The sequence below is a fragment of the Sorex fumeus genome, unplaced genomic scaffold (genome assembly GCF_029834395.1).
Source record: "Sorex fumeus unplaced genomic scaffold, SorFum_2.1 ptg000153l, whole genome shotgun sequence".
Taxonomy (NCBI): Eukaryota; Metazoa; Chordata; class Mammalia; order Eulipotyphla; family Soricidae; genus Sorex; species Sorex fumeus.
This window is the reverse complement of record NW_026606210.1, coordinates 1,217,922-1,242,492: the sequence shown is the minus strand read 5'-3', so window position 1 is coordinate 1,242,492 and position 24,571 is coordinate 1,217,922. Positions and strand designations below refer to the sequence as shown.

Sequence of the window (24,571 nt, the reverse complement as noted above, 5' to 3'; positions counted from 1 at the left end):
TTTCGCCTGCCCGGAGCCTCTAGGGGGCACCCAGGGAAGGGGCACTGATGCCAGGAGCACCCAAACCGGGACCACCGAAAAGGCTCCAGGAATGGTACAAAACTGGGGGGTATGAGGTGCCTCCCTGGTCACTGCACCGAGCCAAGAGAGCCTAGATGCAGTTTCCTCGAAGAGCAGTACAACGGAGGGAGCAGGATCCTGGGTCTGCTCTGGGTCTAGGTCTGCTCTGGCTGTGATTCTGTTCTGGTTCTGATTCTGTTCTGGCTCTGGTTCTGCTCTGGCTCTGGTTCTGGTTTTGTACTGACTCTGGTTCTGTTCTGGTTCTGTTCCATCTCTGCTTCTGTTCTGGGTCTGGTTCTGCTCTGATTCTGGTTCTGTTCTGATTCTGTTCTGGTTCTGGTTCTGTTCGGGTCTTGTTTTGGCTCTGGTTCCACTCTGCTCTGGTTCTGTTCTGGTTCTGTCCGGTTCTGATCTGGTTCTGCTTCTGTCCCATCCTGTCTCCCCTGTCGGCACGTGTCGTCCCGGCTGGGGGGGCCTCGTGGCCCCGGGGGTACAGACGTTCCTGTCTCCATCCCTCTCACCAGCACCCCAGTGGCGGCCTCCTCCTGTCCGGCCCTGGCTTCTGCAGTGCTGCTTTGGGAGAACCGGACTGGGGTCCGTCCCTGACATGTGAGCCCCCCTGGGCCCTGAGGATGCCCACCTGGGCTCTACCACTGGCCCCGCCTGGTCCTGAGCATCCCCAAAGCCACACACACTGGCGGTGCCAAGGCAACAGGTCAGCAGGTGGGCGTTTGCCCTGCACACGGCTGACCCAATCTGGATGCCCGCCATCCCACAGGGTCCCCCGAGCACTGCCAGGCGTGATTCCCAAGCGCAGAGCCAGGAGGAACCAATGAGTACTGCCGGGTGTGACCCCAAACAAAACTAAAATCCATCCACACGTCAACAAAAAACAGACCCAGGCCCTGGTCCCCCACCCTGGGATTGCCACCCCTGTTTCTGCCTCTCAGAACCCCAACGGCCAGGGGAAAGCTGTCCCGGGCCACGAGCCACACGCCCGGGTGAGCATCACCTAAGAGAGGTGGGGGATGGGGGGGGAGCTGGAGCAATAGCACAGTGGGGAGGGCGTTTGCCTTGCAGGCGGACAACCCGGGTTCGATTCCCAGCATCCCATAGGGTCCCCCGAGCACCGCCAGGAGTCATTCCTGAGTGTGCAGAGCCAGGAGGAAACCCTGAGCATTGCTGAGTGTGACCCAAAAAGCCAAAACACAAAACAAAACAAAACAGAGGGGCAGGCCCTGGGGACACCCCCTCACACAGAGCAGCCTGGCGGGTGGCCGCGTCTCCATGGGAACGGGCGGGCTCTGGGGGCGGGCAGGGGCCGGGAGTCACCTCGGGGACAATGGCTGCGGGTCGACGGGGAGGCCAGGCACAAAGGCCCATGCCAGGCGGCACCCCGGGCTTTCAGGGCCTCCAGCCCCCGGGCCTCCCTTCTGATGCGCACTTTGCAGCCCCTCATCTCCACACGGGCCGTCTGTCTGTCTGGGACACGGCAGAGGGGGGTGGGGGGTGGGGGCCGCCCCCGAGACCAGACCCCTGTCTTTCCCCTGCGAGACAGAGTTCTTTATACACACACACACACACACACACACACACAGCGGGAACCGTTTCCGCTCCACCCAAGGGGCGGCTGTCAGTCTGTGAGTCCAGTTCAGGACAGCCCAAGGAGGGGCCTTCGCGGGTCAGATGGCCTCGCCCCACAGCCTGGCCCACCGCCCAGGGCTGCCCAGGCACAAGAGGACCCCAGAGGCCAGCAGCATCTGCTGGGCCCATCCCAGTGCCCACTGGCCAGCCTGCCCCCACCCTCAGAGCCCCCCCCCAGGTCTGGGAAGGAACGTGAGCTCCAAGGCGGGTGGCCCTAAGCCCTGGCCCTGCCTGTACCCACGTCTCAGCGCAGCTGGGAGCTCACCCGGTCACCAAGGTCGTTGCCCCGACTCTGTGATGGTCCCTTGTTGGCGCCCCTCCTCCAGGGCCCTCACTTCCCTGTCAGATTCCGAGGGTCCCTGAGACCCAGCCCCGCTCGGAAAGCCCATCCCCCGCCAGGTCTGGGTGCGCTGGGGTGTGGCACTCTCACAGCGGGGGGCGATCGAGTGTGACCCACGCAGTCACTGAAGAATGTTCTGGAAGGTGGGTTATTGGCTGTTCCTGCAGGTGGGGCCCAGGTGGGTGTGACACGGGGGCCCTGGGGACATGGGGTGGGGGGTGTAGGGGGGCTGAGCCAGGCCTGAGGCTGAGCCCCGTGGAGGGACCATGAGGCCGGTGGCGGCTGATGACCAGCCTTTTAGGTCCAGGCCAGCAGAGTCAAGGGCAAGGGAAGGTCACTCAGCAAGGAGCAGGATGCAGGGGCCGGAGCCATAGCAGAGCAGGGAGGTGTTGGCTGGCACGTGGCTGACCCGGGTTCGATCCCCACCATCCCACATGGTCCCCCGAGCGCCACCAGGAGGGATTCCTGAGTGCGCAGAGCCAGGAGTAAGCCCTGAGCATCACCGGGTGTGACCCAAAAAGCAAAAAAAAAAAAAGTAGACTTCATGAGGCTGGAGTGATAGCACAGCGGGGAGGACATTTGCCTTGCACGCAGCCGACCCGGGTTCGATTCCCAGCATCCCGAGCACCGCCAGGAGGGATTCCTGAGTGCATGAACCAGGAGGAACCCCTGAGCATCGCTGGATGTGACCCAAAAGAAAAAAAAATGGGGGGGGGGAGAGAGTTGAACTCTGGGAATGGTTTGAAATAAAACACAATAAGGGTCCGGAGCAACAGTCCAGCGGGGAGGGTGTTTCCCTTGCACACGGCCGACCCGGGTTCGATTCCCAGCATCCCATAGGGTCCCCCAAGCACTGCCGGGGGTAATTCCTGAGTGCAGAGCCAGGAGTCAGCCACACACACGGGTGCCCCCTCAGCTGCCCCTCCCACAGCCACGAGCGGGCAGCCGGCCCAGGCCCCTCGCTAGCGCGCCACGTCCCGCCCAGCCGGACACGCTGACCCCGTGCAGGCACACAGGAAAGTCCCGGCACAATAAGTCGGAGATTTTCCACTGACCCTGCTGAGGCCGGGGCTGCTCTGAGACAGGACAGTTCTCCGGCGGGACAGAGCGGGCGGGGAGACTAACGCCCCCAGCCTCGCTGTGGTCTGCCCCCCCAGACCTCCCCCTCCCGCTCCCGTCTGTCCCACCCAGGGGCGCCCACTCCTTCCTGCACCCGCTTTCTCTCTCCCTCCCTGGTGCCTGCCGAGCTGAGCCCAGTAATTCTCAGTCCCAGCAACTCGCAGGCCACACGCGGCCGCGCGGGGACCAGGCCGGCAGGGTCCAGTCCAGGGGCCCGCACCCCGCCCTGGCCCAGGACGCCGTCAGAGCCAGGCAGAGGAGGCTGGGGAACGGGACCCTCGGCTGGGGGTCCCGGGGTGCAGCGGGAACGTCCCCAATGGAACCTTCTCTGTGACAGGCCCCCGAGCCAGAGGCCTACAGGGGAAGGGGGGGACCCCCGGCCGTAACCCATGCCCCCCAAAGCCCTTCCCCAGGTTCAGGCCCAGGGCACGAGGACCCTCAGCTCACTCAGAGCTGCCACCCCACTGCCCACTTATCCCTGCAGTCTGGACCCACGTCTTGGCTCCGCACGTCCGTCCTGCTGCTGGCTGGCCATGGGGCTGGGAGTCCACCGAGGCTAGGCCGGGGGGCCTCCCTGCAGGAGGCGGCCCAGGACGGGACACGGGAACCTGCACCCTGAAGCCACCAGGACCCGCTCCCAGCGCCCACGACCTTGGCCCGAAGTCCCAGGTCCTTTGGCACGGGCCGGTCTCCCAGGGAGAACCAGGCCAGGCCTGTGTGCGGGAAGCAGGGCAGTGCCCACCTCCAGCCGTGCCCACACCATGGGCGGCTGGCACTGCCGGCGGGCACGCAGGCTCCTGCCACCTCGGTGGCCAGGGACCACGGGGTGCAGACCTCGGGGCTCAGACCGGCCTCCTGCGCCCAAGGCTTTCTGCTCCCCTTGGGTGACCATGTGCATGGCAGGTCTCGACACTGAGCATCTGGGCCCTACTAGGGGTCTGACTGGGGGCGTAGGGGCACAGGAGGGGAGAACAGCCATCAGCCCCCGGGGCTCAGACACGTGCTATCGATCCCCAAGGAAGAGATATGGCCAATCGATCCCCGATCAGACAGATATGCCCAATCGATTCCCGATCAGACAGATATGCCCAATCGATCCCCGATCAGACAGATATGCCCTATCGATCCCCGATCAGACAGATATGCCCAATTGATTCCCGATCAGACAGATATGCCCTATCGATCCCCGATCAGACAGATATGCCCAATCGATTCCCGATCAGACAGATATGCCTTATCGATCTCCAATCAGACAGATATGCCCTATTGATCCCCGATCAGACAGATATGCCCAATCGATCCCTGATCAGACAGATATGCCCAATCGATCCCCGATCAGACAGATATGCCCAATCGATCCCTGATCAGACAGATATGCCCAATCGATTCCCGATCAGACAGATATGCCTTATCGATCCCCAATCAGACAGATATGCCCTATCGATCCCCGATCAGGCAGTTACATGCTACCAATTCTGGATCAGACAGGTATGCCCCATTGATCCCCGATAAGATATGCCTTACTGATCCCCAGACAGACGTGCCCATCGATTCCTGATCAGATAAAGAGCCCTATCGATCCCCGATCAGGCAGCTCTGTGCTGGCAGTTCCGGATCGCACAGAAATGCCCAATCGGCGCAGCTGCACTACTGGTTCCTGATCAGAACAATAGGCTGCCGATCCCCAACCAGCCAGCCCCCACGGACCCCGTCACACTGCAGACCTCTCTGGGCCTCTGTGCAGGCTCGGCCTTCAGGGGTCTGGCGGTCACCCGGCAAGCATGGGGCGAGGGTCCCTGCCAGCCCCCACGCGGGAACTCTGTTCTGATTCTCAGCTGTAGGCTGACGCAGGGCCGGGGTGCTGTGGCCACTGCAGGGTGCCTCATCTCTGTGCCCACAGGGTGGGTCTGGAGGGGGGCCAGGACCTCGGCCAAGTGCCGGAGAGAGTACTGAAGTCCTGAGGAGATTCCCCCCAGCTCCACGCCAACCGTGAAAGGGAGAGAGCAGCCCTGACTGGAAATGGGGTGAGCACTGGACACACCACACGAGTCCTGGTAGCGGCCGCACACCACCAGGGGTGTCTGTGTGTGTCTGTGAGTCTGTGTGTCTGTGTGAGTTCATGTGTTTGTAAATCTGTATGTCTGTGTGTGAGTCTGTGTGTTCGTGTCTGTGAATCTGTGTATCTGTGTGTCTGTGTAAGTCTGTATGTATCTGTGTGAGTCCATGTGTGTGTGTCTGTGTGTGTCTGTATGTGTGAGTCTGTGTCTGTGTGTCTCTGTGTATCTGTGAGTCTGTGTTTGTCTGTGTGAGTCTGTGTGTGTCTGTGTGTGTGTACGTGTGTGTGTGTGTGTGTGTGTGCGCATCTCTGTGCTCCTGTGTGTGTGGGACGCGGCCGTGGGCGGGGCCGGCCCTGCTGGCTGACGGGGTGTGGCGCCTCTGGTCTCCTTCCAGCTGTGGAGTGTTCGCGCCCAAGCAGGGCTGCGGCTGCCAAGACGGCCACAAGTTCTTACCTGAAGCGGGAGCACAAGAATTCAAGCTGGAGTTTCCTGGAAAACGCCCAATCCTGCCTGTCCCGGGGCCAAGGACCACCCCCCCCCCCCCCGCACACACGGGGGGGGGGGGGGGGGCAGGGGACGGGCCTGGCCGAGGAAGGCGGTGTTGCCCCCAGCCCTGGATGGGGCCACACATGAGCCGTCACTGGGCCCCTTCTGTGAAGCAAGACTCAGGGGCCCCGTCGCCCACAGATCAAGACGGGTCCTTCTCGCCATTACAACGGGGAAACCCGACCCTTCCGGAATATTCCTTGGGGGCCCCTCAGCGTGAAAGCAGAGGGTGGTTAGTGCCGCCCCCATACCCAGGAATGCCATTCTGGGCTCCTTATGGCCACGTTCAAGTTACAGGACGAGAAAAACCTGAAAGCTGTCCCCCGGGGCCAGCCGCTGCCACTCTGCCTGGCCGGGCACACCCCCCGGCTCTGGGCTCCTGGATGCCAGGTGACCCACGGGGTCACCAGCAATGCCTCGGGGGCACTGGCGGCTGGCAGGACCCTCGGAGCTCCTGACCTGGGCACGTGTGGTGAGTCTCTGCCCACACTGAGCCCCAGCCCCAGTGCTGCCGGCCTCATCCTGCGCCAGGCAGACCCCTGCTCTGCACCCCGGGAGCCCACCCAGGGTGCCCCTCAGCCAGGCGCCACCCTCGCACCCAGCACCCCTGCAGCCGGGTCCTGCTGGCCCCTCTGGCCGTGACCCGACTCCTCTGTCCCACAGGGCTGCCTGTCCCCCACCCCCACGACGATGCTGAAGGGGCCCTCACGTGGGGACGATGGCCTGGGGTGCCCTGAAGCAGGATCCCTGCAGGACGCACCTGGGACAGCCCTGCTCCCTCCAAAGCAACTGGCTTATTCTAGCCTGAGCAAACTTGGCGGGGGGGGGGGGGGGGGGGGGGGGGGATCACTGCCCTGGGGGCTGCATAGCACTGAATGCTCCCAGAGCATGCGGTGGGGGCAACCAGGCTCCTGCCCCTTCAGGGGTCCCTGTGGGAAGAAGGCTGAGCTGGAACAGGAAGCACGATGGTGCCTCGGGCTCCATGACCCCATCAGCATGGCCTCTACCAACCCTCCCCCACCGACCTCATCATCATGGCCCCCCAACTCTCCCCCCCACCTCATCATCATGGCCTCCCCAACCCTCCCCCCCCCCGACCTCATCATCTTGGCCTCCCCCAACCCTCCTACCTCATCATCATGGTCCCCCAACCCTCTCCCTGACCTCATCATCATGACCTCCCCAACCCTCCCCGCCCCTGACCTCATCATCATGGCCTCCCTTCCCAGGGCTGACTCCTGGTTCTGTGCTCAGGGCTCACTCCTGGTAGTGCCTGGGGGACCATAAGGGGTGCCAGGGGTCAAACCTGGGTCTGCCCCGGGCCAGGCAAGCGCCTTCCCCACTGTCCTCTCTCCCGGCCCCCCTGAAACAAACTTCGTCCCTTGTTGGACGTCGGCCCCAGAGGCGGCTACATCCACGGGACCAGGTCGGCCGTCCCCAACAGAGTCCTGTCCTGGCTACATCCAGACGCCAGCTCTGTGCCCCAAAGCCGCTGTCGGCCCTGGGACACCTGCCGCCCCGTCCCACCCACTAATGACGCCTCAGAGCCTGGGCCGGCTGTAAACCCCGGGCCTGACAATCACCCCCTGCCAAGCTGGAACAAAACCCCTTCCCCTCGTAAACCAGGAGGCCCGTCCTGCTGTCCCCCGGTCTCTGCTGCCCGAGGCCGGACACTCCCCCGTGTTAATGTGTGTTAACACCATTGCTGGCTTCCTGACAAGTGCCGCCACTGCACGGGGGCGCCCAGGGGCTCAGGCTGGCGCTGACTCAAACTTTGGCCAAGGCCCCCAGGGCTGGAGGACAGGCAGGTGGCGGCTGCCCTCCCCGCCTCGGCCGCTGGCTCAGGAGCTGGTGACGCCGCGTCTGCGTCTGCAGCGGGGCTGTGGGTGCCACGACCCCCCTCCCCACCCGGCAGCAAGCAACGCAGACGGTGAAACTGAGTCTGGGGAACGGCCTTGCGGCCGGCCGGGGCACACGTGAGGTGGGGCCCCACAACCTGGAGGGGTTCACCCCCCCCCGAACTCCATCACCAAACTCCCCTGCACCGTGGCAGACCCCCGCCGTCGGAACTCGCTCCTTTTGAATGAAATCCGCCCTAAACCCCGCCATCCGGAGGCCCAGGGCCCGCATTCCTCATCCTCCCGACACAAAGCCCCGGGCTCCCGGCAAGCACCCGGCAGCCCGGCAAACCCACTCTCGGCGGGGGCTGGGGCCGAGCCATCCTGCAGGTTCAGTCCCGCTCCGCGGTGACTGGCGTGGGGGGGCCGGGTTGGGGGGGTCAACGAGAAGGAAAACCGCCAACGGAACTTCCGAAAGCGGCTCCGTGGCCAGGGAGCGCCCCCGGCCACTTGCCCCGAGGGCCTGTTCCCCACACACATTCCCAGCCCTGCTGCCTCCAAAACCTTCACCCGCGGGGAGCAGAGCTGCCCAACCTGGCGCCCGGGGGGAGGTTGGTTGCATCACTGCACAACTGCAGCCCCGAAGTTCCGGACCGCGAGACAAACAACCGGAACCTGTTTCTCCCCCACGCCCGGCTAATTGGGCTGGCCAAGCCCGCTCGCGCTCCCTCCTGAACCCTCCCGGCCGTTCCTGCCCGGCCCGGCCCCCGCCAGGCGCCCGCTCTCTTCTCCCAGCCTCTCCGAGGCCCCCGGGATGGGGTGGCTGCGGGGGTCTGTGGCACGGAGGGAGGACCACCGGCTCCCCGTCCCAGCACCAGGCTGCTGCCCCCGCCCCTCCCCCACAGCCGGGCCGGGTTCCCGCACCGGCTCCACCGACCCGACCCGGCAGACCTCGGGGTAACACCCAAATTACAAGCCTGTGTCCGAGATCAAACACGAAGGTGCTTTTCAAAGCGCTCCCACACGGCGGCCGCCACACGTGGCCGACGGTTAGGGCCGCAAGGAGCCGCCCGCCCGAGACACACGGGCATGACTCAGGGGCCGGCCGGCGACTCCCAACGGTCCCACCCGGGACTAATTGGCACATGGGCTTTGCAGTGACCTTTGATCTCTGCAGACAGGCCCCGGAGGAGCCCCGTCGGGTCGGGGCGCACCCCACCCCACCCCACCTCCTCCCCCGGGGGCTGCAGGAGCCCAAGACGTGCCCCCCCACCCCGCGGCACCCAGCCGGAAGTCCCCACATCGCCTCAAAAAAGGTGCCCCGGCGGGCCCACTCACCGGACACGGACACTTCCATGAGCGCTTCGAGCGGCCGGTTGCTGTCCAGGTCCCGGCTGAGCTGCAGCTCGCCGGTGGCCGCGTCCAGCAGCAGCAGCCGCAGCTCGTTGCCCCGCAGGAAGGCGTAGGAGAGGCGGTCAGAGAGGTCGGGGTCGTGCGCGGGCACGCGGCCGATGACCCCCGTGGGGAAGCTGCCGGACTTGTTGCTGACGTAGTGGTTGAAGAGGATCTGGAAGTCGGGCAGCAGCGGCGGGTTGTCGTTCTGGTCCAGCAGGCGGACGCGCACGGTGGCCCGGCTGACCAGGGGCGCCGAGGTGGCCTGCACCACCAGCACGTACTCCTGCCGCGCCTCGAAGTCCAGGTCGACCAGCGCGCGCAGGTCGCCGCTCAGCAGGTCCAGCTGGAAGGCCTCGGGCACGTTGCCCTCCACGATCTGGTACATGATCTGGGCGTTGGCGCCCTCGTCGGGGTCGTGGGCGCGGATGCGGGCCACCACCGAGCCCACGGGGCTGTTCTCCTCCACCCACAGCTCCAGCTCGTCCCGCTCGAACACGGGCGGGTTGTCGTTGATGTCCAGCACGGTCACCTGCACGTCCACCGAGGCGCTGAGGGGCGCCGGGCTGCCCCGGTCCACCGCCAGCGCCCGCAGGCGGTACACGGCCACGTTCTCCCGGTCCAGCCGGCGCTGGGTGCGGATCACGCCGGACGTGGGCTCGATGTAGAAGTCGCCGTCCCCGTCGTCCCCGCCCTGGAAGGTGTAGAGCAGGCGGCCGTTGGGGCCCGAGTCGCGGTCGCTGGCCGAGACCTGGAGCACGCTGGTGGACGGCGGCGCGTCCTCCAGCACGGAGCCCTGGTAGAGGTCCCGCAGGAAGCGGGGCGCGTTGTCGTTGGCGTCCAGCACCAGGACCTCCAGCGACGTGGTGTCCGACTTCTGCGGGATGCCGTTGTCCCGGGCCGTGATGGCCAGCGTGTAGGCCGCCTGGTCCTCGTAGTCCAGCTCGGCGGTGGTGTAGACGGTGCCGGAGTCGGGGTCGATGCGGAACTGGGGCACGGGGTCCTCCAGCACGTAGGTGATGCGGGCGTTCTCGCCCGTGTCCTCGTCGGTGGCGCCGATGGTGGCGATGGCCGTGCCGGCCGGGCGGTCCTCGCTGACGCTGACCGTGTAGTGCGAGCTCTGGAAGACGGGCCGGTGCGTGTTGGCGTCGGTGACGTTGATGAAGACCTGCGCCGTGTGCGCGCGCGTGCCGTCCGAGGCGGTCACCGAGAGCACGTACTGGCGCTCCTGCTTGTAGTCCAGCGGCAGGGCCAGCGTGATGAGGCCGCCGCCGCTCTGGCTGCTCAGCGCGAAGCGGTTGCGCGTGTTCCCGCCCGTGAGCTGGTAGGTGATGACGCTGTTGGCGTCGCGGTCCACGGCGCGCAGGGTCAGCACGCTGCTGCCCACGGCCGCGTCCTCGTTCAGCCGCAGCGCGTAGGCGGGCTGCGTGAAGGCGGGGTCGTTGTCGTTCACGTCCAGCACGGTGACGGACACGCTGGCCGAGGAGCTCATGGGCGGGGAGCCGTGGTCCACGGCCTCCACGCCGAAGCTGTAGTGCTCCACGGCCTCGCGGTCCAGCTCGGCGCACACGGTGATCCAGCCCGAGCTGTTGTGGATCTGGAAGGGGAAGTCCCCGGCGGCGGCGGCGGCCGCGGCACCCGCGGTGCCCCCGGGGTCAGCGTCGGGGTCGCCCGCCGCCCCCGCCGCGGCCGCGCCCGTGCCCACCAGGCGGTAGCGCAGCCGCGCGTTCTCGCCCGCGTCCGCGTCCACCGCCTGGATGTGCAGCACCGAGTGGCCCAGGGGCGCGTTCTCCAGCACGGCCGCCTGGAAGGGGCTGCTGACGAAGATGGGCGCGTTGTCGTTGACGTCCAGCACCTGCACGGCCACCAGCCCCGACGCGTTGATGAGCGGCGGCCGGCCGCCGTCCTGCGCCTTGACGCGCAGCGTGTACTCGCGGATGGCCTCGAAGTCCAGCGGGTTGATGACGTCCAGGCTGCCGCTGAGCGCGTGCAGGTAGAACTGGCCGCGCAGGTTGCCGCTGACGATGCTGTAGTGGACCGCGGCGTTCTGGCCCTGGTCGCGGTCCGTGGCCCGCACGCGCAGCACGGGCGTGTTCACGGCCACGTCCTCGGGCACGCGCACCACGTAGCGCGCCTCGCTGAACTGCGGGTAGTTGTCGTTCTCGTCCTCCACGGCGATGTGCACGGTGGCCGTGGCGCTGAGCGGGCCGGGGCTGCGGCCCTGGTCCGTGGCCTCCACCAGCAGCTGGTAGGCGGCCGCCTCCTCGCGGTCCAGCGCGGCGCGGGTGCGCACCACGCCCGAGCGCGCGTCGATCTCGAAGACGCCGCGCGCGCCGCGCAGCAGCCGGTAGCGCAGGTCGGCGTTGGCCGGCGCGTCGCCGTCGGTGGCGCGGATGGTCAGCACCTCGGCGCCCACCTCCAGGTTCTCGCGCACGCGCTCGCGGTACTCGGCCTGCTCGAAGGCGGGCGCGTGGTCGTTGGTGTCGCCCACCGTGACGGTGAGGTAGGTGGCCCCCGAGCGCCGCGGGGAGCCGTGGTCCAGCGCGCTGACCTTGAGCACGTGCGTGTCCTTGGTCTCGCGGTCGAGCGCGCGCGCCGTGCGCACGGCGCCCGTGGCGGGGTCGATGGCGAAGAAGGCGCCCGAGCGCTCGTCGAAGAGCGGCTCCATCTGGTAGCTCAGGCGCCCCGCGTCGCCGGGGTCGGGGTCGTGCGCGCGCAGCTCGATGACCGGCGTGCCCGCCGGCTCGTTCTCGGGCACCGACACCTGGTAGCTGGGCAGCGGGAACTGCGGGCTGGTGCGGCCGCCGCCCGCGCCCCGGCGGGCCCGGCGCGCCGCGCCCGCCGCCCCCCGCCGGGGGTCGCGGCCAGGCCCCCCGGACGGCGCGCGGCGGCGGCGGGCACCTGCGGGCGGCGCGGGCGGTCGGCGCCGCGAGCGCCGCGCGGCCGGCGGGGCAGCAGCAGAGCCGCGCGCCGGGGGGCCCCGCGCGTCCGCGCCGCGCGCGGGGGCCGTGCGCGCGCGCCGGCGGCGGCGGCGGCGGGACCCCCGGGGCCCCCCGGCACTCGGGGCGCGCGGGCGGCGGCGGGCGCCCCCCGAGCCGCGCGCAGCCCCCCCGGGGACCCCGCGCCCGGCGCTCCGGGGCGCGCGTCGCGGCTCACGTCCGGCGGCTCCCGCGGCGGCGGTGGCGGCCCGGCCGTGCGCGCGGCGTCCAGGGCGCGGGTCCGGCCGGGCAGCGCGACGGCGGCGGCGGCCAGCAGCAGCGGCAGCAGCAGCAGCGGCGGCCGCGGCCTCGGCGGCGCCATGGCCCGGGGTCCGAGCCGGGCGGCCCAGCAGCGCCCAGGCGCCGGCGGGGCCCCGCGGGCCCGCGGCCACCTCGAGGGCGCGCGGCCGGACCCGGCGCGCCGCGCGGCTGCAAAATGGCTCCTCGGCGCGTCCCGGGCGGGCGCGGCGACCTGCGCCCGCGGCGGCTCCAGGTGGCCCGGGCGGCGGCGTGGGAAGCGGGGCGGGCCCGGCCCCCCGCGCCCCCCGCGCCCGGCCCCGCCCCCGGCCCGCCGCGCATTGTTCCTCCCGGGGGGAGCGGCCCGGGGTGCGCGCCTTCGGGTCTCCATGGAGACGCGCGCGGGGCGGGGCGGGCCGGGGCGCGCGGGCCGCGCGGCGGGGCGGGTCCCGGCGATCGGGGGCGCCCGGGGGGCGCCGAGACCCCCGGCGCCGCCCCTCGCGCCCGACGGAAACTTTCCCGGAGTTTCCAGCCGGGAGCGCGTCCCGGCCCGGCACCGCCCCCCGCCCGCCCTCCCCAGGGGCGCCTTCGCCCACCTACGGGGCCGCCTCCGGGACGCCCCGCCCCGCTTTAGGGCTCCTGCGCGCCGGAGCCCGTTCCCCCCGGCTGGGAAGACCCCCGACCCCTCCCGTGGCGCTTTTGCAACCGGTGGGCCTGGGGGAGTCGCCAGTCCGCCGCGTTTCCAGGCGGAGCGCCCTGAGCAGGCGACGCCCCCGGCCCCCCACCCTCCCCGTGGCGGGCAAATAAATTCCTCCCCGCTCCTAGAGGTGCTGGAAACGGCCCCTCCGGGCGGAAGTCAGAAGTGGGGGTTTCTTCCCTTTCCCTGGGATTGGGGCCCGCCGGGATGGGCCGAGCGGCGGGAACTTCTCAACCCGGGAACGTCCGCCCGCGGTGGCCCTTGGGGAACTGTGCCCGGGAGGGAAGCCGGGAGGGCCCCGGGTGCCACCTCCCAGGCCCCCCCCTCCCCCGGCGCTCCTCCTCCTCCTGGCGGGGAGGGTCGCGGGGGTGGGGGGCGCTGGGGGCAGCCCGGGGACAGTGGGGAGGAGGCGGGCGGCGGGCAGCCCCCGGGAGGGAGGGCGAGCCAGGCTCTTTCACAATCGCCTTTAATGGGGTGGGGTGGGTTTCGGCAAACAAGGTCTGCGGCCCTGCACTTGCTGCCTTTTGAGAATTCAAACGCCGCGAAGGGCCCTGGGTGTGTCCTGCTCTCCGGGAACCAGACACCTGCCCAGCGCCTGACCACAGGCGCGGCCCACGCCCCTTCCTGCTGGGGCTCCTGGTCGCCGCCACAGCCCAGGAAGAAGGAGGCTGGGGGCGGCGTCTCCCCTCCTCCAGCCGCCTCTGTAGGAAACTGGGGGGCCGGGGTGAGATTCTGACGCTAGAGGAGCCCGCCCCGGCCCCTCTCCTTGGGGAGCTGGAGTCGACTGCTCTGTGCTCAGTGCTCCATCACCCTCCCTCCTTACCATCACCTTCCTCACACCCGCACACCCTTTGCTCGGGGAAGGGGGATGAGGCGGCCAGGAGTGTGGGTGACCTCCCCTCCTGCATGTCGCTGCGGGGCGTGGACGCCAGCATCCTCCTCGTCCCCCACCCCAAGGACCAGCGGCCCACCTGTGGCTCTCAGCAAGTGTCCTCCTAGGGGGCCCATGCAGGGGGGCTCCGAGTGTGGCCCTCGACACCCCCAGAGGCTCCTGGGAGTTCTCAGCCCAGGCACAGGGCATGCCCCCCGCCAAGTGCTCCCCACTCAAAGACGGGGTGGTGGGGGTAAAGGAGGGGTGGGCTCTGCAGGGGGCAGGACAGGGAGCCCCCAGCCCCAGCCAGCTCTGCCCCCGGCCGGCCTCCGAGCGCGGGGTACGCCCCGTCCCCAGAGCTGAAAAGCAAGTTCAGACCGAGGCCCCACGCTCTCCTGCCGCCTTTTTTTTTCTTCTTCTTCCCTTTTTGGAATTCAGGGAATTAAAACCCCAAGCCCTTGGGAACTGGGTTCATCTGGCCCCTCCCCCCTCCCGTGACCCCTCGCGGGGCTGGGGGCTGACTCAGAGGGTGGAACAGAATCCAGCCCCTTAATTAGAATGTTAACAGAAGCGCACGGGCGCGGGGCGGAGGGAATTTCGATCCTAATCAAGCATTTTCCCTCCCAGGCTTCCCTGAAAGCCCAGATGATGTCAGGATAGAAAAGAAAACCGTTCTCCTGCTCAGACGCTGCCAGCGCCTGTCCAAGGAGGAATGCGGAGCCCTGGGACTGGGGGGTGTCCCGAGGGGCCCTGGTGAGGTTCCTCCTCGGGTGCAACCAGCCAGGCCAGCAGCTGGCCATCTCTGGACAGGCCTCGGCTCCAGGAAGGTTCTGGAAGGTTCTGGAAGCCGGCCTGGGCAGGGTCTGACAACAGGGTACAAGGAAGCACCATGAGTGCAAGCCGATGGACACTGTCTGGTCAGCTGATGGGCACAGCGCCCGGTCAGCTGATGGGCCCAGTGTCCGGTCACCTGATGGGCACAGTGTCCGGTCACCTGATGGGCAGTGTGTGGTCCCCTTGCACCTTGGGAACGAGGGCTGAGCCCTTCCCCACCTCCCCGCCCCGGCCAGTCCTGGGCAGCCCCTTGGGCTACAGTGGCCTCTAGTGGCCAAGCTCGGCTCTGCCAAGGCAGAGGGGCGGGTCCCCAGAACCAGGCGCCCGGAACCAGGGGGCTGCAGGGGTTCAGCAGGTGGGCACACACAGTGGGCAGGGGTGAAAGGGCGACTCATCCTTCTCCGGAAGTGGTCACCAGTGCCCACCCTCCAGAATGACCTGAGCTGGCAACTGCAGGGCCGACTCCAGTGGCCAAGCTGCCTGCAAGGGGGGGGCGTCCAGGACCTGGGATGGGGGTTGCATGGGGGGCTTGGACCCAAGTCAGCCACACACCGTGGCCCAGCTCCCAGCCCAGAATGTCTTCTGGTGCCCATTTAGGGGCTACACCCTGCAGTGCTCAGGGCTGACTCCCAGCTCTGTGCTCAGAGCTGACTCCTGACTCTGTGCTCGGGGCTCACTACTGGCTCTGTGCTCAAGACTGACTCCTGGCTCTGTGCTCAGGGCTGACTCCTGGCTCTGTGCTCAAGACTGACTCCTGGCTCTGTGCTCAGGGCTGACTCCTGGCTCTGTGCTCAGGGTTCACTCCTGACGGACTCGGGGGCCCCTCTGGGGTGCGGGGGTGGGACCTGCCACTGGCTGTGACTGCAGCTCTAAGCTGGTTCGTGTTTCGACACTGGCCACTGCAGCGCATCCCAGGGGGCTCTCCCGATCACTCCCAGGCTACCCTGCGGGGACGTGGGGGTGACCGAGACAGGGAGCCCCCTCCTCACTCCCCGAGGCCGTGCACACCTGCATGCCATCTCCTGGCCCATGACATGGGGTCAGGCTGGAACAGAGCAGCAGGGGACGTGAGGTCACTCCCCGGGACAGACAGGAAGTGGAATGGGGGGACACGGCTCGGCCCATGTCTGGGGGCTGGTGCCCCTCTCCTGCCTGGGGCCAAGGACATGGGGCCTCGCTGCGGCCTCTCGGGCGGGACCGTGGGGCGGGTGGGCAGAGCTGGGCTGGGTTGTTGGGATCCCTTAGTTTGGGGCCCCGTCTGGCAGTGCTCAGGGCTGGCTCTTGGCTCTGTGCTCGGAGGCGCTGTGGGGTGGGGGGCAGAGCCCAGGTCCACTGCATGCCAGGTGGGTGCCCTTCCTGCTCAGCCCCGGGCTGGGGTCTGGGGGCAGGACTTACCTCTGGGGAGGAAGATGCCTAGGAATGCAGACGCCCATATATGACTCCAGGGAGCCATGCCCTGCCTCAGTTTCCCCTTGTCATGCGTCCTGGGACTACAGCGCCTTGATGTACCCTTACGAGAGCCACAGGCCTCCAGGCACTGCCACAAGGACCCAGCAATACCCAGAAGGCCGAGAAAGGCTGCCTGGACCCCGCCTCCCCGGGGCCGCTGAGAGGCCAGGGCCAGGCCTAGTGGCTGTTTCTCTGGGGTGCCTCCGGGGAGAGCGCCTGGGACAGGCACAGAGCTCCCCGCCCCACCCCAACACCACCCGACACACAGGGGCCCGTGAGCAGCCTGGGTCCCCTAGCAGACCTCGCCATGGGCCCCGGCTCTGGAATCCCTCCCCGCCCACCAGCTCTCGACACCTGCGGGTGTCAGGAACAGAGCCCAGGCCTTCGCCTGGGTCCCTGAAGCGGAAGAAGAGGGGCCCCGGCCCCTGCAGCCTGCTCTCACACCCCGGCTGAAGGATTGCCAGCTCCCAGGGCTGGGGGACCCTTTGCGTTCAGGGGACACCCCGAATTCCAGGGGTCCGGGGGACTCGGGCTGCCTAGGGGCGGGGATGGGGGTGGAGCTGGGGAACTTTTCTCCTAAGAAACGTCAGAACCGGATGAGTGAAATTATGAGTGAAATTATGCGGGAGGAGAAGGACAGACAGAATGATGTCACTCACATGTGGATTACAAGAACTCGGGCCGGAGTGATAATACAGCAGGTAGGGTGTTTGCCTTGAACACGGCCGACCCGGGTTCAATTCCCAGCATCCCATAGGGTCCCCTGAGCACCGCCAGGAGTAGTTCCTGAGTGCAGAGCCAGGAGTAACCCCTGTGCATCGCGGGGTGTGACCCAAAAAGCAAAAAAAAAAAAAAAGGAATATAAGAACTCATGGTAGGAGAGTGACACATACCCAAAGGCAACAGAGACTGAGAACTTATCCTCAATAGGAAGCTTACCCCGGGCTGGAGGGCGGTCAGGGAGAAGGACGGACAATGGAGAAGGACCGACACAACGGCAGAGGACACGGACCCTTTTTTTGGTTTTATTTGTTTGTTTTGTTTTGTTTTTCTTTTTGGGTCACACCCAGCGATGCTCAGGGGTTCCTCCTGGCTCCGCACTCAGGAATGACTCCTGGCGGTGCTCGGGGGACCCTATGGGATGCTGGGAACCGAACCCGGGTCCAAAATGTGCAAGGCCAACTCCCTCCCCTCTGTGCTATCGCTCCAGCCTCAAAAGCAGATAACTGGACAGAGGCTGTAGGCCTGGAATACTCCATGTACTACTTTCTGGTGTGGAACTGGAATGTTTCTCCACTCAAAAACAGTTTCCAAACCAGGGTGCCTAAGAGGACCGCAGGGAGGGCATTTGTCTTGCAACCCAGATGTGGTCCCCGGCGTCCCGCAGGGTCCCTTGAGTGCCACCAGGAGTGAGTCCTGAGCGCAGAGCTGGGAGTGAGCCCCGAGCATCGCTGGGGGTAGCCCCAAAAGCCAAACAAACAAAGTGAGAAGTGTCCGCCCGCAGGGCCGTAATGCCAGCCTGGTTGCCCGAGGGGGACAGAGCTGGGGGTGGACGCCCAGACTCTGCCCCTGGGACGGCCTCGGCGGGGCCGGGAGGGAACTCGGACTTCACTTGAGCCCTCAGCGTCTGTCCTGGCTGCAGAGCCTGGCTGCAGCTGAGGCCTCTGAGGTGTGGGGGGCTCTGGGGCGCCCCAGGGCTGATCCCCCCCACAGGCAGCCGGCAGAGTGGGATGATGGATCCGGCGCCCGGACGACCCTGGAATCCGCAGATTCCTCCTCAGAGGGAGGAGGAAGATGGATGGGGTGAGCCCAGGTGCCACGGCCTGCTGGGGCCCCCCCTCGCACCCCGCGCAGGGCAGGGCACGCTGCCACACGCCTCGGGGCTGGGGCCGGGGCCGGGAGGGGCTGTTGGCAGCCGCGGGCCTGGCAAGTTCCAACTTCTGCCGAGCCGGTTAATTGGCTGCTTTGCACGACTGCGGAGGCCTGGCTCGGGGCGGTGACATTCACTCCCCGTCGCCCCTGGCACCCCGAGACGCGCCCAGCGCGCCTTAGAGCCGAGAGAGGGGGTGTTTGTCAGGGGAGGCTGTGGCCTTGGGCCTCGCGCCAGCCCCCGGGCCTCTGTGGCCTGTCGCCTCCTCCGGGCACGGACCCCGCGGCCGGGCTGACAGCGCCAGGTGCAGGGATGGACACAGGAGAAGACCCGGACCCCACAGACACTCCCGGTGACCCCGAGTCTCTTGTGCCCCTCACTGTCCCATCACCGTCCCCCTTCCCGTCCCCCTCACCGTCTCCCTCACCGTCGCCCTCTCGGCCCATGGCTTGGCATCAGGGAGCACGTGCGTGTCTGTCCGGGATAAAGCCCCGAACACACGGGCTGGCCACACAACAGGTGCTGGGGAGTGCGGAAGCCGCCACTCGAACCCGTGAGTGCCGAGACGGGCGAGGCTGGCGGGACCGGCCAGGTGTCACCGTGTAGCCACTGACGGCTTCCCTGCCCTCGGCTGCCACTGTGCCCGTCCTCTCCTGCCTCAGCCTGGGGGTCCCGCGGAGCTAATCCCCGTCCTCCAGGGAGGACACATGCCTCGGCCAGGTCCCCCGCACCCCCCGCCCAGCCTTTGAAGCTGTTCTGGACCTTCTCCAGGACCCTGGAACCGCCGCGTGGGTCCTGGATCCAGCCGTGCCTGAAGGAGGCCCCGGGCCGGGTGTGACCCACCAGCTGGTCCCTGTGCTGCCCCGCGCGGGTCCTCGGCCTCCGTCCTGCCGCGAGGGAACCGAGGCTGCGGGGTCCTGGCCCGAGAGCCGGCCCAGGTTTCATCACCCCAGTTGGCCCGGGCAGGCTGGCAGGGCGCTGGCCGTCTTCCCAGGAGGGGTGCGGCTGGCTCCTGGGTGCCCTCTGCACCCGGGCAGGCGCCCAGCGCCCAGCCTGCAACTGGCGTGGGCCTTGGCAGGGGCGAGAGGCCTGCCCGGGGCTCACTCCCCTCAGCACTCGGCCCCAGGAGGGTCAGCCGGGCCCTGGCTGGGGTCAGCTGAGCGCTGGGAGAGGAGCCTCATGGGGGCATCAGCTGTCCCTGCCCTCTCCGGTGCCGCCTCCCACAGGCAGGCGCCCGGGTTCACGCCGAGCCCCGCAGCCAGCCAGTTCAGACCTCAGGGCCCTGCACACGTGGCGCCATGCCACACTCACAGATGAGACGGCCTCTCAGGGGCCTGCACACACTGCGGCCCGGGTCACTGCCAGCCCATGCCTCCAGCCAGCCAAACGCCCCCTCCTCCACGAGGCCTTCCCTGACTGTCCAAGCCAGAGATGCTCCTGCTTTTCTCAACAGTGCTCATCAGGTGCCGGGGGGGGGGGGTTTCTCATCACTGTGTTGTTTTTCTCCGGATTATCTCTGCCAATTTAGGGCTCGGCAAGGAGCTGGCAAGAACCCCGATGGGGAAGGGTTTGCTGAACAATGATAAAGGGGTGAAGGAAGTTGGAGATCCCGACTCTTGTCACATGCTGGACTCTCTCTCCTCCCTCTCTCTGCCTCTCTTTCTTTCTCTCTCCCTCTCTTCCCTCTCTCTCTCCCTCCCTTTATCTCTCTCCCTTTCTCTCCTTCTCTCCTTTCTCCCCCTCTCTCCCTCTCTCCCTTTCTCTCCTCTCCTCTCTCTCCCTCTCTCTCACTCTTTCTCCCTCTCTCCCTCCCTCTCTCCCTCCTTCCCTCTCTCCCTCTCTTTCCCTCTCCCCCTCTCTCTTCCCTCCCTCTCTCTCCCTCTCCTCTCTCTCCTTCTCTCCCTCCCTCTCTCCCTCCCTCTCTCTGCCTCTCTTTCTCTCTCCCTCTCTCTTTCCCTCTCTCCCTCCTTCCCTCTCTCCCTCTCTTTCCCTCTCCCTCTCTCTCTTCCCTCCCTCTCTCCCTCTCCTCTCTCTCCTTCTCTCTCCTTCTCTCTCTCCCACCTTCTCTCTCCATCCCTCCCTCCCTCCCTCTCTCTCTCCCTCTCTCTCCCTCCCTCTCCTTCCCTCCCTCTCTCCCTCTCCCCCCCCTGCCATTTGGGTGGCCCCACTCACCCACCCCTCCCCACAGGACACCAGCTCAGACTCAGCCTGCGCCCGTCCGAGCTCTTAGCCAGCAGCAAGCCTGTCCTCTCGCTGGGCTGCAGGGGACACGGTGACTGGGGTCACTGACGTCAGCTTGGATTTTTTTTATTTTATGATTATTCTAAAAAGTTGACTTTGGGGGCTGGAGCCATATTACAGTGCTGGGTGTCTGCCTTACTCACAGTCGACCCGGGTTCGATTCCCGGCATCCCATAGGGTCCCCCCGGGCACCACCGGGTGTAATTCCTGAGTGCAGAGCCAGGAGTGACCCCTGAGCATCGCCGGGTCTGACCAAAAAGAAAAAAAAGTATGTTGACCGTGTCGTGGCCAGGGTGACAGGCCCAAAGGCCCCCCGCAAGCTTGAGAGCCTGAGGGTCAGTTTGACCCCTGGCGCTGCGTGGACCCCCAAACACCATTGGGAGTCACCCCGACAACAAAATCGACTTTGTTTCACTGATTAACCGGTCAAAGCATTTGCAGTGTTTGCTCAAGGGCTTGGAGGGGCACTTTGCAATATTTTTCATTTTCAATATTTATCTGTCCCGTTGTTCATCGATATTTGCTCGAGCGAGTCCAGTAACGTCTCCATTTTGAGACTTGTTGTTACTGTGTCTGGCATATCGAATATGCCACGGGGAGCTTGCCAGGCTTTGCCGTGCGGGCGAGATACTCTCAGTAGCTGCCAGGCTCTCCGAGAGGGGCGGAGGAATCGAACCCGGCTCGGCCAGGCTGGCCGCGCTCAAGGCAAACCCACTACCACCAGGAGCGGAGCCTGCAGCTTAATTTGACCCAACATGGGAAACCTCACCCGGCCTGGACACGGACAGGATTGACAGATTGATAGCAATATTTATCATTTTGCAATACTTTTGCAATACTTTTAAATATTTGGACGTTTTGGAATACTTGGAAGTCTTGAAATATTTTCAAGATACTTCTACACTGTTAATCATTTCTTTTTAGAGATTTTTTATTTAAAAATGTATGGATTAAAAAAATGAGTCGGGGCTGGAGCAATAGCACAGCGGGGAGGGCGTTTGCCTTGCACTCGACCGACCCAGGTTTGATTCCCAGCATCCCATAGGGTCCCCTGAGCACCACCAGGGGTAATTCTTGAGCGCAGAGCCAGGAATAACCCCTGTGCATTGCCAGGTGTGACCCAAAAAGCCAAAAATAAATAAATAAAAATTAAAAAAAATGAATCCATGAATCGAAGCTCTGGCTAAGGTAAAAGGCCATTTGCAGAATGGGAGAAGGTGCTCCCTGTGTCACAGAAAGTGCCCATTGAGCCCGGCAACAGAACACGAGAACTCTTTTTTTTTTTTTTTGCTTTTTGATCCCAGCGATGCTCAGGGGTCATTCCTGGCTCTGCACTCAGGAATCACTCCTGGCGGTGCTTGGGGGACCATATGGGATGCCGGGGATCAAACCCAGGTCAGCCGCATGCAAGGCAAACGCCCTACCCGCTGTGCTATCGCTCCGGCCCAGAACACGAGAACTCTTATCAAAAAAAAAAATAGGGAGAGGGGCTGGAGCGATAGCACAGCGGGGAGGGCGTTTGCCTTGCACGCGGCCGACCTGGGTTCGATTCCCAGCATCCCATCCCATAGGGTCCCCCCAACACCGCCAGGAGTGATTCCTGAGTGCAGAGCCAGGAGGAGCCCCTGAGCATCGCCGGGCGTGACTCAAAGCAATGTAAGAAACGAGGGTGAGGACCAGCAGCCTCTGGGCCTCGGGCCTTTGTCCTTTGATCTGGTGCCGACAGGCCCTGCCCTTGCCCTGCCAGGTGACCGTTGACCGTCACGGTCGGCTCAGACTGCGTTCCAGCTGAGGCCTCACTCCCGCCCGCCCACTGGAGGAGGCGGCTGGATCTGGCACTCCGCAGATCTTTCTGGAAGGCTGGTGCCCAGCCCGCTGCCCCGTGGCAGGAGAAGGTCCTGCCTCTCTTCCTTCCTCCTCCGGCAGCTTCTAACTGGTTTCCCGTGGAGTGTAGAAACATTCCGCTTCTGATCTCCTGTTTCTCACATGCTCTTTTTCTTTTTTTCATCTTTGGTTTTGGGGTGACACCTGGAAGCACTTAGAGTACTCCCAGCTCAGTGCTTGGGGGCCACTCCTGGTGGTGCCCAGAAGCTGGGGCCGGAAGTCGGGGCAGGGGCCCGCAGACACAAGCCTTCTGCCCCGAGCAGCACGCGGCACTCCCTGTGTGTGCGGGCTCCTTTGTGTCCCTCTGACTTTTTCTCCCGTTCCTGGAATTATTGTGTTTGTTTTTATTTTATTTTATTTTATTTTCCTCTTAGGGTCCCACCCGGTGATGCTCAGGGGTTCCTCCTGGCTCTTCACTCAGGAATCACTCCTGGCAGTGCTCAGGGGACCCTATGGGATGCTGGGAATCGAACCCGGGTTGGCTGCATGCAAAGCAAATGCTCTCCCTGCTGGACTATTGCTCCGGCCCCTTATTGTGTTTTATTTCGAACCATTCCTGGAGTTCAACTCTCTTTTCTCCCTGCCTCCCCTCCATTTACCTATTTTCTGAGTTTTCCAAATTCTGAATTTTTTTTTTCTTTTTGGGTCACACCCGGCGATGCTCAGGGCTTCCTCCTGGCTCTGCCCTCAGGAATCACTCCTGGCGGTGCTGGGGGGATCCTATGGGATGCCGGGGATTGAACCCGGGTTGGCCGCGTGCCAGGCAAATGCCCTCCCTGCTGTGCTGTCTCTCCAGCCCCAAATTCTGAATTTCTTAATCTCCTTCTGGAGGTGATGTCTATCCTGTCTGCTCTGGTCTCCCCGTGGAGTACCCGAACCCTGATCACGTCTGGGTGTTTCTTGGGCCCACCTGCCAGACGCTCCGTCGGCACGGCCTGGGTAGGAGAGAGCAGGTGAGCAGAAATGAGGTGCTCACGGAAGACGAGGGGCCAGAAGGGCACCCTCCGTCCCAGCCTGGCAGAGCAGCCAGAGGGGCCTGGCCAAGGAGCCCGGCGCCTGAGGTGACTCCGCCCAACGGCAGAGCTGGGATGGCGGGAGGACCAGGACCCCCGGGAGTGGGGCCAGCGATGACGGCCAGGCAAGAGAGGGAGCAGGAACGGACGGATGGTGGCCCCTGGGCCCGGCAGCAGCCTCAGCCAATGGACGGCAGCTCCTTCCACGCACTCCTGAGCGCCAGAACAAGTGAGCCCCGTGGGGTGTTTCCTGTGAGGTGTGTGTCCTGCGAGGTGCGTGTTGTTAGGTGCACCCTTTGAGGTAGGTTCCCTGTGAGGCGTGTGCCCCCTTTGTCGCTAATGACCCCTACCCAAGGGCCGCTCTCTGGTCTGGGGTCTGCCGGCCTCCATCTAGACTTGGGGAGCCCCTAGGCCCCGGGGTGCAGAGACCGTGTCCACGGGGCCTCGTCTGTGGCCAGCCTGGTCCCCCAGTCCGGGCATCCCCCTCAGGGCAGGGGCACAGGCCCCCTCCACCCGCCCCCCAGGTTCCCCTGGGCGTGTGACAGTGACATCTGCCCGCTCCACCAGGACAACACTGCCGGGCCAGTGAGGCGCGTGGACGGCGCCTTGTGACCTCCTGCAGCTGCTTAGTGGGAAGAGCAGGGGCGCGGGGTCCGAGGCGGGTCGGGGAGACTTGCAGGAAGTGGGGCGCACCTGGCCCGGAGGTGGGGCGGGCACCTGGGAGGGTCAGGGCGGGTGGGTACAGGCAGGTGACCGTGCCTGCTGGGGGAGGGCAAGGTGCGAGGGGGCGTGGCGGCCAGGAGTGGTCAGGAGCCTGGGAGGGGACAGAGGGGACGGCAGGTGGAGCACGCCTGGCCACGCACTGCTGTCCTAACCACTGACCCTCCCGCCCACTGCCAAGCTGATGTCCACTCCGCCCCCCGGAATTCCCCACTGCTCTCTGGGCGTCACTTGCGAGGACGGCGTCTGCCCGCTCGCCCCTGCCAGGCGGGCGCGTCCCTGTGCCTTTGGGGTGCCAAGGCGCATCCCTGCGCTCTCACACTGGCCCTGACGCCCCCCTTGCCCCCCGGGAGGCCCAGGCACTGGCTGGGCGGCGGCCAGAACCAGAGAAAAGGTGAGGACAGCGGCGGGAGCGCAGCCACAGGGAGGCCGTGGGGCAGTCGGCCCCTGGCTGAGTGGGGGCCACAGGGCACCCCCAGAAAGGCGTCTGTCCATGCAGAGGGGCCTGCAGGCCAGGCGGGTGTCAGGGGGCCTGCGGGACTCGGGCCCTCCCTGGTGGTGGGCGGGAGGGAGGGTCACGGCCCATTCTGGAGGTCGCTGGCTGTGGACTCTCGCCTCCCTCCCCTGGGCCCTGACCCCAGCGGGGGCTGCTTGGGGGGTCCTGAGCTGGGCTTTAGGAGGACGGGCCAGGAGGGTCCTGGGGCAGGCAGGGGGCTGTGGCAGTCAGGGGTGGGCTGGCCCCAAGGGCAGTGGAGGGCGGGGTCTGCGCTGCCGCTCGGGG

At 65.8% G+C, this 24,571-nt stretch overlaps 2 protein-coding genes across 2 annotated transcripts in view; both read right to left on the bottom strand.

Moving 5' to 3' along the window:
* Positions 1–12,296, bottom strand: part of CELSR1 (cadherin EGF LAG seven-pass G-type receptor 1) — a 50,019-nt gene extending 37,723 nt beyond the window's left edge. The window contains exons 1-2 of the mRNA XM_056107072.1: positions 12,256–12,296; positions 8,943–12,055 (exon numbers count right to left, since the gene is read on the bottom strand). Coding sequence (XP_055963047.1) covers positions 8,943–12,055; positions 12,256–12,296 — 3,154 coding nt within the window. The remainder of the gene's footprint in view (positions 1–8,942; positions 12,056–12,255) is intronic.
* Positions 1–24,571, bottom strand: part of CERK (ceramide kinase) — a 161,279-nt gene that overhangs the window by 90,169 nt on the left and 46,539 nt on the right. The window lies entirely within an intron of this gene.